Here is a 13,136-nt window from a genome sequence, read left to right on the forward strand (position 1 = left end):
GCAATATTACACGTTAACAAATTGTTATACTTTAATGGAAACATCACAAAGCAATTTTTTCTTTATTACGCTCTGAAGTCAGCTGTATAAATTGATTTTCCGCATCGTCAGTCGTGTTTCCGATTTTCTCCATGTAAGGAAGCATTATATGAAAGGGTCAAAGCTTTATAGGAATATATAAACCGCCTGATTAAATATATAAACCAACGGATCGCACCAAATAGGCTTAAAGCAGGATATTTATTTGATACGAGAAATATTCTATACCAAATTTTAAAAGATTGGCTAATAGAAAGTTTGAAATCTCAATTTAAAAGACGATGCAAAATTAAGATAGAATATGATATGAGCTACTTTATGTCGCTTTTATATATAATTTTATCTTTTTACCAGCTGAGGATTTGAGAAATAAAACAAACTATATTATTGTATGTATGTATTACGTTTATTTGTAATTTTACATTAATTAAACATATTCTGTATACAGATAAGAAATTGGTGTATTGTAACAAAAAAGTGCAACAACATATAAAATATCTTAAAGTTAAAGTAGGTACAATACGGCTTTGCCTCCATAAAACCTAGATACACATATATTACAATACATTAAAACCAAGGTATATATTATTCAAACTAAAAATACAATACTTATTCTGTACAATTCGTATTAAATACAGCGATAAATGAATTAACCTAATATGACACAAGATTATAATTAGCTTCTAAATTATTTCATGATTCCATATTATAATGATAATGACAATCATTATGTACAGTGTACATTGTATTATAGTATTAATGATCATTTAACGCTTAATATTACACGATACACTTAAAACTAACGACTGTATGTAGTAATTTGTAAGCTGTTTATTTAATTCACTTGAAAAAAGCGAGGGTTTTCAGGAAGCCATAATTAAAATTATACTTCGCAAAATACAAAGCAAACTACCTGAGATTACTTGTCAGGGTTAAATAATAATGTATTTATATGTATGTATGTTATCATTTACTGTAATACAATGTAGCTTATTGATAAGTAAACTTCTGTTTATTTTAAAAATAGTACTAAATAGAGTAAGGATTCCCAGTATACAAAAAAATAAATATAATAAACAATAACAAAAAAGAAAATGGGTTTAACAACAAAAACGGGTAATGGGTATTTTTTATTATGTTTAAAAAAATGATTGGGTGAAATTAAGCTTAACCAAAATTCCTTGTGTCAGATGGAGTAGAATACATTTAATACGTAAAAATACTGATAGTAGACAGGTAAATATGAACAAAATTGTTTTTTACGTTTACTCTCAAATCAGAGATAGGTCGCAAAATTAATTTAAATTAGTTTTTTGTCTTTATCCTGTTTTATTTGGTCCAGTAACAGGGTCTAGTGACTAATGGAATACTAGTCAAAAATGTTTACCAACGAAAAATGGTTTTGCAGGGCATTTATTTTCACAAAATTTATCATTCGTATTTCAGGATTAATTTTAATTTTGTTGGTCAACATTTCGCAGACTATATACAACGGACTGAATGGGAAAAGAAGCATTTCATTAATCATTTTCAAGATGAATAAGCTGACTACTGTTTTACAAATTCGTTTACGATTAAAAGTTGTTACTTTGTGTGGCATTTACTTTTTTGGCGACGTTAAAAAGAAAGTGTTAGCCGACAGCATAGATTAGTAAAGATTACTCACTCCTAACAAGAAAATGTACCCAGTTTTGAGAATTGAAATAGTTGCGTAAAAAAGTTTTGCCACGTCTCCGTGCTAAAAGGTCCCTAAAATATTTGAAATAATTATTTATTTATTATGTAAATTACGCAGTATTAGTATTATTTCTCAAAAAAAGTTTTTATTTGTCAAGAATTCAAAAAAAGAACTTACTAATAAGCCGTTTGTGGCTACATTCGATTTCAAGGCGGCGAAGTATCTTTACTAATCTATGGCCGACAGCGGCTGTTTGCCTAAAATATTACATGAAGTACACAAGTAAATCGCATAGATAAAGTTTTTTGCCAGCATTGTTTGGGAAACCTTTTTGCGTAAAATAGGCCTAGTGGCGTAAAAAACGTAACAAAATTCTAGGGCCCCCAGCTGCGGTCTAGGCTCTCGTAGTTCTACTTCGTAAGAATTTAATTTTCTGCAATAGATCCTCTATTTACCGAATACCAGAATATTTAAGAGCCACTGTTCGGACCTTACGCTTGAGAACTTCAGTAGTTTATCAGGTACCACATTTGTATACAATTTGGCGCTTCAAATTTTATTAGCCTACTTACAGCTACACTTCAAGTAAAAAATGACAGAACTACTGTCAAAAAAATTAAAAATAAACGTTGTGCGTGCCAAAAGAGCGGTCCTTTGTTCGAAGTGTCGTGGTGTACGGCCGCTTGGTTCTCGCCTTGAAAGAAATTAACACAATTAGTAGGCTTCATTAAATAATTAGAATATCAGTTCTAAGTGAGAGAGGTGCCAATTTGGAGTAATTGAATTCTATTCTGCGCTAATAAATTGAATCTTAAATACTTTTTGATAATAGAATTTTATTCGTTGAAGATTTTGATTTTTTCTTATGAAATGTGCAAAGATCCCTTGGGTCTCTGGAAAATGGTTAAAGAGATTTTGTATCTGTAAACATTATTCAAATATTAACAGACAGGTTGACATTAAATTATTTGAATAATATTATATTATTATGTTTATATTACATAAATTGTTAGACGCTCACATGCCCCGTGTAAGTAAGGCTTTTAATAATTCTTACTTAGTAGTGACAGTCTAAAATGGATTGCACTTAATGTTGTCCATCTTTCCATACTAATGATTCTCTTTAAGGCACTTAGATATAAATTTTAGATAACTTACCAGTCAACACATGAACGTACACGGTGACCTGTGAGTGGTTGAGTAGTTGACACGTGTACGTCCCGCTGTCATTCTGCGAGGCTGACGTCACGCTGATTGTGGCGCTGCAATCGACGTGTCAGAGTGAGTGAACGTAATAAACACCAAAGTTCGGGATGGCACAGTATTAGTACTATACGTATTACTTCCCAAAGGATTTTAGCTTTATTTGGAAGTCTTAAGCTCTTAAGTCAATGTTTCAGAAACTCGTGTGTTAAATTACAGTTTGGCAATGTGTTTGGTTAACAATATATTATATATTTATGTATATGAACGATGCGAGGTAAATGTTGCAAATAACAAACATTTTACTGACATATAGATAACCAGCTGACCCGGCAAACTTTGTACCGCCTCAAAATATATTTATCAAATATATTTAATATAATATATAGCCCATGTTACTCGTAGATCATGTAGCTTTCGAATGGTGAAAGAATTATTAAAATAGGTCCAGTAGTTTTTGAGCTTATTCATTACAATCAAACAAACAAACAAAGTTTTCCTCTTTATAATATTAGTATAGACTACCTGACCCAGCAAACTTTGTACCGCCTCAAAATCTATTTATGAAATATATTTAATATAAAATATAGCTTATGTTATTCGTGGATAATGTAGCTTTGGAATGGTGAAATAATTATTAAAATCGGTCCAGTAGTTTTTGAGCCTATTCATTACAACCAAACATACAAACAAAGTTTTCCTCTTTATTACTACTAACTCTATATAAATACTTATAATATAATAATCCATTTAATCACACCCGAAAAATAGTCTCAAACAATATCTAACCATAATAATAACGTAAGAAAAGTTTGCGATAATAGCGCCCAACCTATTTGCTGCGGCCATTATAATATCCATATAACATCTTAGAAAAGGGTCAATAATATGAGCGGTACCGCAAATGCCCAAACGTTTTGAACACGAGAGAATGTCCCTACCCGCTATAAATAAAGATGCGTGGTTCCGTAGCTCCAGGCGATACTTGCTGATTTGATAACAAGGGAAACAATAAACTATAAACGTGAGATGTTTTCATACTGCCGAAAAAATCTTCGAGAAAAAATGCTGTCGCTGATATACTTGGGGACATGAAATTTCTTAGCGGGGTTTCGTGTAGTTCACACGCTCGGTTATATCGAACAATATAAAATTATTCTCTAATCATCAAAAAAGATGTATCGTCTACATCTAATGTAGAAAGTTACGTAGTTAAAATGTATGTTTCTGTCTTTATCCACATAAGTTAAAGTTAATAAAAGGCACGAATTCAGAAGTAATAGCAAAATAACTTTTATGTTGCATTGATAATAAATTCTACTAGCATCTGTTGAAAAGTTAAATACACGAGATCCAAAAGCAAGAAGTAAACGATATTTCATTAAAAATAAATATAATAAGTATTTATAGTCAACACAAAAATATTACTGAGAAAGCAATAAGCACGTATTGTTTAAATTCTTACCTCAAGTTGAGCCATGTAACAGAACTAAAGTCTTTTCCATCCTTTTTCCACGATAGCCCATATACGTTGTTAACTACCGGTCGTGTTACCGGCTGCAAAGTTGTAATGGGCGTCGTGCTTTTCAATTCCAATGTACTTTTAGTTGTTGTGCTTATACTAACTGTTGATGTGATCGTTGTGGTTTCAACGCTCCAACTTTTATTTAGCATTAAATCTATTCTATTGAATATTGTACTCATTCTTGTAGTTGGTTCAGCTGTTGTTGTTGTCGTAGTAGGAGTTGTTGTAGGTGCTTTAGTTGCTACAGTAGTTGCTGTTTTAGCTTTTAATGTAGATACGTATTCATCCGCAATAACGCAAGACAGCTTTATGGAGCTCCCCGCTTTATAGTATTTGTCTTTATCTTCGTGAGTATTATCGCCGTTTATAGTCAGAACTGGCGCTGTAAAAGTGAAAAATTGCATAATAAAGGTAATATACCAATATACAACACAGGGTTTATTACAATTTTTATTGGAAGATTGTAGATTTTCCAAAGCGTGATTTGACCTTCATTACTGGAGGCTTAGTGCTATAAATTGGGACCAGTCATTAGGCTTGTTGCCAAATTATATGTTAGCGTAAGCCTGTCTGTCGAGTTGGGATTACTCTATAAGAGAAAACTTTGATGTATTCTCTTGCGTAATTGTACAATAACTATATGACTTTAATATTATAGCAAGAACATCCAAGGCCGTTCAGAATTGTGTCGCCGATTGAAATTCAATTTAATCTAAGGCACAACGAGAAAAAGGATCTACTTTCCATTATTTCATGAATTTAATTCTGTAGATCATCTTTCGACTACGCGATTCTTCAATCATAAGAGATTTGATTTCTTTGATCTTTTATTTCGTTTTATTAATAACCTAGAGCAGTACTTCTCTAAACGCAGAGGAAAATTAAATACCTAATCAATTAACCGCAATTGTGTTCCGAAACATCTGAACAAATGAGGTGGACGGAGCAAATACTAGTGAATTTGGCGTTCATTTGGCTACTGAATTGAAATCACCGGCTAGGTTATTTCGAAATGCTCTGTGAAAACTTAGCATTTACGTGCGATATTCCGAAGAGAAATTGTGTAGTTTGGGTGAAAACGGCGTTATTTGGTTGTTAAAACGGTGAGGTATTTCGTAGCAAACTAGGCAGTTTGCTAGGAAATATCGATTTAATCTCGAAGGCGGAACGGCTAATATAAATCACGGTAAACGAGGCGACTGTCACTCAGGGTGTGCGGATTTCATTTCAGTATAACGCCTATATTTCCCTTGTGTATCGGTTTTCATCACTTCATTTCACTCGAATGAGAAGTGAATAAACGATCTCAAAAGATCTTTGGATCGCTGCTATTACCTGTCGTAAAGATGGTTAGACAGTTTATATTTCGCTTTCCGCCAATCATAAATTATGGTTCTTTGAATTTTTTTATGAAACAAAGCAGAATAAATGGTTACACAATCTATTTTATATTAAATGGTGACAGTCGCCAACATTTGTAGCCAACTTCAGCCACTATAAATGTCCTGAACGGAGTTAGTCACAGATACATTGCTACCACTGAGAATAAGTTGGAATACATGTCACGTATATCTGCCTTCACAAACACAGCAACGCAAACACTGCTGCTATTAACCAGATATATGTGGTACGTTCCGCGATTTAAATTATAAACCATATCTACATACTATTTGATATTTTATCTATTATTATTTCCCTAAAAATATATTTTATTTTTACTTCCGTTTCGCTTAATTTTCAATTACAATATTTTTGTAGTAACGTTCTTCATAGTTCATATTTCACAGTTCTTGATAGTAATTGTTCCACTACCTACTTCATCGGATATTTCGTACGCAACAATAACATTTAGCATATCTTTAAACATTTCAGTTTACAGTAATAAATGAGCGAAAATACGTAGACATTATTTCATTTAAAACCTTGTTCGCCGTTCACCCCAAAAATTAAACTAACTCAAACTCGCACATAAATAACCAGATAATGCTCGCAAACCGTTCCAGATCATAAATACTTACGTAACACAGTCAAGTTGGCGTATATAGTCCTCGGCGGGTGGGTGGATATTTGGCACATGTATACCCCCGCATCGCCCCGCTTCACAGGGTTGATGCTGAGTCTCCAATTGCTTGGGTACTGAAACTTAACTGCTACTCGACTGTCGCCGGCGTACGGCGCTGGGCCCACTGTGAGGAGCTGCGCCGTGTCGGTGGTGTTCCGAAGCCACATCACCTATAAGGCAAAGGACTATTAAATTTTCATGGTATAGAAATCAAATAATCTTTGTAAATACTAATACCTTAAGAGTTTATTTGTGGATTTCAATAAAAGAAGTTCAGGTACATTTTAAAGATTATAATAAAACAAGGCGAATTTAAATTTTATTTATATAAAGAAATGGCGACTTCTCGTATCGGAGGCCCAAGACTCACTTCGGGTCGACGAGCCACCGGAGTAAGTAAGTAATAAAACAAGGCCTTTTATAAATAGTCATTTAGGAAACCTTATAATTCAAAATGTATTCTGTTACAATAAATGTCTTCAGTTACATTTCACCAAAACCTATTATATTTTGTAATCCTGAAGGAATCAAATACCATTAAGATTATGTTGTTATGATTTTATGAAATACATTCTTAATAACATTAAATATAATAACTTAATAACAAAATAACATTATCGAAGAAGCGATCGATATCTATTAATAGGTCGTAATTTATTATTATCATTTCATTCTTTGGGATACAGTAAATGGTTCATATTTTGGAAGTATCCATTCGCAGAGGAAGATATTCTCCAAAGAACATAATGGAGGCGTACTAATTTAATGAACTGTAAGAATTAATTTCCGTAATAGGTCGCCTTTTTCCATTTCCTTAGGAACGACATTTATTGATTGCATGTTTCTTTGATTTCCATTTTGTGAACTCTGGTCCGATTTTCCGTTACTTTTTTGTCGAAATATGGCCCGAAATTATAATTAAAATCAATGCTTAAAGGTGTAAAGCTTTTTCACAATACTATAGTAGATATATGTAATACCATTCTAGGTTTGTAAATATCCATTCCATTCTAAATCCATTAGTATTTGTTTCTCTCGAGACCTAGATGATATAAATTTAAGTTTAATATAAAAGTATGACAATAAAAAGTTTTCCAAATAATGGTAAGTTTCTTATTTCTAAATAATGGTTTGAACCCTTAGGAGCTTTACGTAAAAAAGGTTCAGATTTATTTAAGTTCTAATATACGGCTACCACTTTCAGCAAAGAAGCCAGTTTTAACGCTTCGAGTTTTTAAAAATCGTGCTTTATATTAATGCAAACTGCTTTTTTATTTTAAATTTACCTTTTAAAGGTAAACTATAGGTATTAAAAGCCCGACAAAATATCGTGACTATCGATGTCCATTAATTAATAACCGATCAGTAGCGATCGCTTGAAGTTGTATATGCTTAATACTTTAAAACTGGTAAATTAATTAAAAATATACCTAGTATGACTAAAATCGTTATAGTCGGTGGTAGAGGTGTGTGTCACCTAGTTGTTACTTTTATCTCTGGTAACCATGAACTTTTCAAAGTATATTAACAATAATATTTGTTTCTACGAAGAAAATTTAGAGAAATTTTCATGATAAGAGTTCAAGAATTTAATTATGTAGGTGTACATAAAAATGTTTATTGTTTTTTACAGTTCGTATCGTGAAACTAATGAAATATTTGACAAACGAGTAAAATATAAATTTCTGAAAAAAAATGTACCTAAAATTTTATTACTATGTGTTAAATTCCAATGAGTTTTATTCGGGTGTTTTTAACTACAAAATAAATGAATCGAACAAACATTTCACACTAGATGTGTTTGTACTTTTATAAATTGGAGCATTTTTGACAAATCCAAATAGCAAACAGTACGAATTAACGCGAGAAAATTCCGACAACTAAAATTTAATTTTCGGTAGAATTGTACAGGAATTCTAATGTCAATAAACTTTGTATTATTTGCTATTTAATATAGAAATAAAAAAAACATGAGGTGAGGTTTCCAAAGGTAAGAAATAATGTTGTTAAGGCTTCTATGCTTTAAGGAATTTTGATAACATTAAATAAATATATTTTTCTGATTTCTACGTACGACTAAAACACAATTTTGTCTTTAAGAATTGCAACTATTTAGAAGAAATGTAACTATATCGTAACTACATTTTAACAGCATCTTAACTACCACGTCCCGTTTGCTTGCGCAAAGTTTCTCTTCCCAAAGTACACTAGCACTTAAAGTGTCATATTTCTGAGAATGTAACACAACTTCCGTATGTGGGAAACTTTAGCACCACGATGTGTTAATAGAAAAACCCATTATATTTTCCGTTCTCCTTTTGAGAAATGTTTTTGTTTTTTATTTTTGTGTTCTGGTCCAACAGTAAGATGGTCGCGTTAAAAATAGGTGCTATAAAAGTATCATTTTATTAATTTTATGACATATGAAAATATGAAAGGCCCTTAGCTTTAGCAAATCCATAACTCTTATGGAATTACAATGAGTATCGTAAAAAATGCGGATTCAAATATATTGAATTTGTTAACTCGTAATCGAAATCGAAAACCACGTTCATATTGGCCTCTCTTGAACAAATAATAAACTCAGATAAGATAAATGTGACATTAACTATGTATTTTGATATTAGATATATTTAGATAATACTCTATGCCCTTCAGCTGGACGGATACGAACACTATACGAGGATTCGTGGGATTCGTCTAAATTTGGGAGTGATTTAGGCTTATTTTCCTTTTCAATAAATTTTAAATCACTCGGATTTTTATTTTAACATTATATGGTGTCGTCGGATTCGTCTAAATACAACCCTTTTTAGTATTTTTTTCAGTCAGATTTTAATTTTTATTATATCACTAGTTACTTTAGTATGCACGCTACTAACCTATGAGGCACGCTTACCGTTTTATCTTTCAGCATGACGACTCTACAGTTGAGTAGGGCTTCAGCACCGGCATGCGCATTGATCTGTGTCAGGTTCCTCTCTTCGAAGTAAGGGCCCCAGTGCCGCTCATGGTGGTGGTACTCTTGGTACGGCGCGTAGTGGCGGGTTTCTTCTATCTTGTCTGTGAAAGATACGAGTAGGTTACTATACGTAATACTATAAACAGGTAATAAGTTTGTATTCATAGTTTATACTCATACCACATACACGTAGTATCAAGAGGACTGTGTTGGGGCTAGGGATATACAACAAAATCGGCTAAGTGCGAGTCGAATCCGCACACGAAGGGTTCCATATTATCACGCTCGTTATCTTAGCAGCTACTGACTTAATGAGTTTTTAAAGTATTTAAGATGGACCAGTCGGAGGTACAGAGAACAAAAAATTAGTACGATGGTCCCGGTTATTCCTATTGGGCACGGAACCCTAAAACCAAGTAGACAATCACTTTAAACGGAAAGAAACATATTTATTTCAATGACTACTCGGGTGGGAATAAAATACAGGACATTCCTTCTTCGTATTTAAGCTGCACTTTTACTATCAAGGGAAATTGCCGTCGAAATATTTGTTGAAAAGAGCAGTGTACTAGCAATGGCGCAGCAATGTTACTAATGTGTTGACTAATGTCTCCCAAAGAACAATATGTACGAATGACAACTACATTTTTACCTACACAGTACCATTTAGACACGTAAACAAACAAACGATACATCAAAATTACTGTCTCCGGTAAATAAGAGGAAAATATTTTTACAACCCGAACATTACCCGAGTGTGCTCGATCAAAAAGGTCATAATATTTTTCTGATAGTCTAGACATAAATATTATTTATTTACAATCAAAATGTATGATTTACGCGGACCCTGTTAGCATTGGGAGTTTGTAAAGGAGGTTATTATTTACTCTCTTCTCTATATTTCTTTGATTTATTGATGCTCTCATTTCAAATTATCGATTTTTAGGGAACGTTTAACGACAAAAGGGTAAATTTTCTAAGCCTCTTATTGCTAGGTCTGTCCGTTTTGAAGGATTCCCCTCGAAAACAAAAAAAATGTCTGTCCGTTTATCAAAACTATAAGTGCCCGTAATATAGACGTATATAGATATTTAATATATATACAGTCTCTATGTACTATTATTGCTGTTTTTAAAAATTACATAAATTTCGCACGCTATTTGGGGTCATTGTGTGAAACTGTACGACTTAATTTATGTAAATAGGTTATTTTCAAAGTATATTTTTTTAGAAGTTAGAAAGGGTTTATTATACATAATTTATGAACATTAGGATCTAGTTTGAAATATATATGGTTGTGTAAAAAAGGACTCAATATAATTATAATTAGTCAATATTTATGTCAATAATAATATGTTAGTCAATATAGAATTAGTCAAGCTGCGACTTTTACCAATTTTACTTAAACGAATAACATAGTATCCTTCTTGATGTTTTTATTTAATTCGAATATGATACAATTATTATGAAATATACTTAAACTAAATTTAAAACAAATAGGAATAAAAATATTTACAATAATCAAAAAATAACTAAAACTATAACAAATAAAATAAATGAGCCAGATCGCTGCCCCGCGGTAGTGTACCCAAGACACTAGCAGCATTACCTCGTTGTATTGCCAAACTTATTTGTTGACCGAGGTAAGCTCCAGCTCTTGGGTCACCAGAGGTCTCAATCAAGCGCGAAGACAATTCTTTATAAATTGTATCTTACTAATGTAGCAAATTGTGAACAGTTCTCCGGTTACAACAAATCCTCTACCTACAAGTGAATTTTAAAGTAAGTCGGCGTGAATGATGATATCGTATTTGTTCAACACCTACTGTTCGTAGTCTCCGGGGCTCCGAGACAAAAGAGTTCAAAGGTGCATTGTCACCCCGAAAGCTCGAGCTCAATATGTATTGTGCTATCCATACGCAGGTATAATATGACTATCTCTGTTTGGATTTTGTGAGTGACTTCTGATAAATTATTCAATTGGGTATGCTCATTGTAAGTTGGTTTATATTTTTTTGTGTCGTATATCTTATATATAAAATTCTCGTGTCACAATGTTAGTTACCGTGCTCCTCCGAAACGGCTTTACCGATTTTCACCAAATTTTATATGTATATTCAGTAGGTCTGAGAATCAGCAACTATCTATTTTTCATACCCCTAAGTGATAAGGATTGTTCACCCTTAATATTTTTTTATTTATGTGGTAACACAACGTTTGCCGGGTCAGCTAGTTGTAAGTAAATATCTAGTGTATATTATTTTACGCGGTCATTACCTCTCATGGATATGGAAAATATAACCTTTTTTTTTTTTGTTGACGAGGGGGAATCTTCAAAAGGTACCTTATGCCGTGGGAGCGGCACGGGGTTATGTGGGATTCTTACCGCACTAAAACCCCCCCGGTGGCCATCCTCGGCGCTGCGGACTGCTAGAGGACTCCGGGATCTCCATCGGAACGATGGACCGACCACACATACCGCCGTCCATCCCGGGGTTGCTGGCCGGGCGGTTCGAGCTCCCACTCTTGCCGTCCGCAACCCCGGAAGCCCCCTTTTAGTCGCCTCTTACGACAGGCAGGGGATACCGTAGCCCTATACTAGTCCCGAAACTACAGGGACAGGAAAATATAACCTGCCCCCTATATATCTGATATAGATCACGCTACTGTTTCTACCCTTAAATACTATGGAACAATTCATAGTCACGTCTTACCACATCACATACCGTATCTCAGAAAGGTGATAGAACCAGTATAGTTCGACCGGGAAGGTATTATTGCCAATCTAATTTCTAGCATGAAGCAATCTTTCCATATCTTTACTTATGATGTGTAACTTAAATCAGGCGACCATGCGGGTTCTTAGGAAAGGCTACGAATGTATAATAATAATCAATGTTCTATATAGAGTTCGTTATAGATGTACTGTGTTTGTAGCCACTTACGATCAGGATTACGACTACATGATTTTTTGGTATTTCAAATATAAAAATAATCTTTCAAGCCGAAACACCGATACTGCGGCACTTAAATCAGTAAAATTATTTCAGCTCTGCCAAAAATATCATATTCATAAAAAATCGCTTAGAAATTGTAAACTACTGTAATATATAAAGCATTTTGAAACATTATCTAAATAACGCATCTAAGTAATTGCGGGATAAACTATGTTTCGTAGTGAAATGTATCCAATAAAAACGATTGTAGCATGCACCTAAAAAATCGTTTTATAAGAGTATTAAAATCGAGAACTTTTAATCTTTGAAGTAGTTTAATTGCGTAGTTTCTGTTCCTACTCGGAATTTTGTAAATGTATAGTTACGCAAAATTATATTTTGATGATACCGCATGCCTGTTTATATCCCACTGCTGGATACGAGTGGGAAATGCCTAAGGAGTACAACACCACGATGCTCCAATGCTTGGTGGAGTACGGATTAGAGGCGATCTAGCGTCAGTTGATGTTCAAACCGCCTAAAAGGTCTCCGACGACGTTTAACGTCTATCCTATGATTGAAACGGGGCTCGACGGCTTAACGTGCTCTTCGACGCACTAAACCGTGCATGAAATTTTGCCACTAGTGGTCACCCATCTTACTTTAGATTACGCTAGATGTAGTCTAATTTTTTCATCAAGATATACACCAGACTTTTTCCACTAGCGGTC

The 13,136-nt window shown here is 33.5% G+C and overlaps 1 protein-coding gene and 1 long non-coding RNA gene across 3 annotated transcripts in view; one reads left to right on the forward strand and one right to left on the reverse strand.

The window, feature by feature from the left end:
- The window catches only part of LOC140749232 (uncharacterized), a 467,169-nt gene that overhangs the window by 356,665 nt on the left and 97,368 nt on the right, over positions 1-13,136 (forward strand). The gene's annotated exons all lie outside the window — the stretch shown is intronic.
- Positions 1,139-13,136, reverse strand: part of LOC140749225 (uncharacterized) — a 65,815-nt gene continuing 53,817 nt past the window's right edge. For both annotated transcript variants that reach the window (XM_073082272.1, XM_073082271.1), the window contains 5 exons: positions 9,407-9,570; positions 6,464-6,677; positions 4,386-4,827; positions 2,876-2,979; positions 1,139-2,411 (listed from right to left, as the gene is read on the reverse strand). In XM_073082272.1, coding sequence (XP_072938373.1) covers positions 2,299-2,411; positions 2,876-2,979; positions 4,386-4,827; positions 6,464-6,677; positions 9,407-9,570 — 1,037 coding nt within the window. In that variant the 3' untranslated portion in view covers positions 1,139-2,298. The remainder of the gene's footprint in view (positions 2,412-2,875; positions 2,980-4,385; positions 4,828-6,463; positions 6,678-9,406; positions 9,571-13,136) is intronic.

Source organism: Epargyreus clarus, unplaced genomic scaffold, assembly GCF_041222505.1.
Source record: "Epargyreus clarus isolate Ecla_fem2 unplaced genomic scaffold, WU_Ecla_fem_2.2 ptg000017l, whole genome shotgun sequence".
In the NCBI taxonomy this organism is placed as follows: domain Eukaryota; kingdom Metazoa; phylum Arthropoda; class Insecta; order Lepidoptera; family Hesperiidae; genus Epargyreus; species Epargyreus clarus.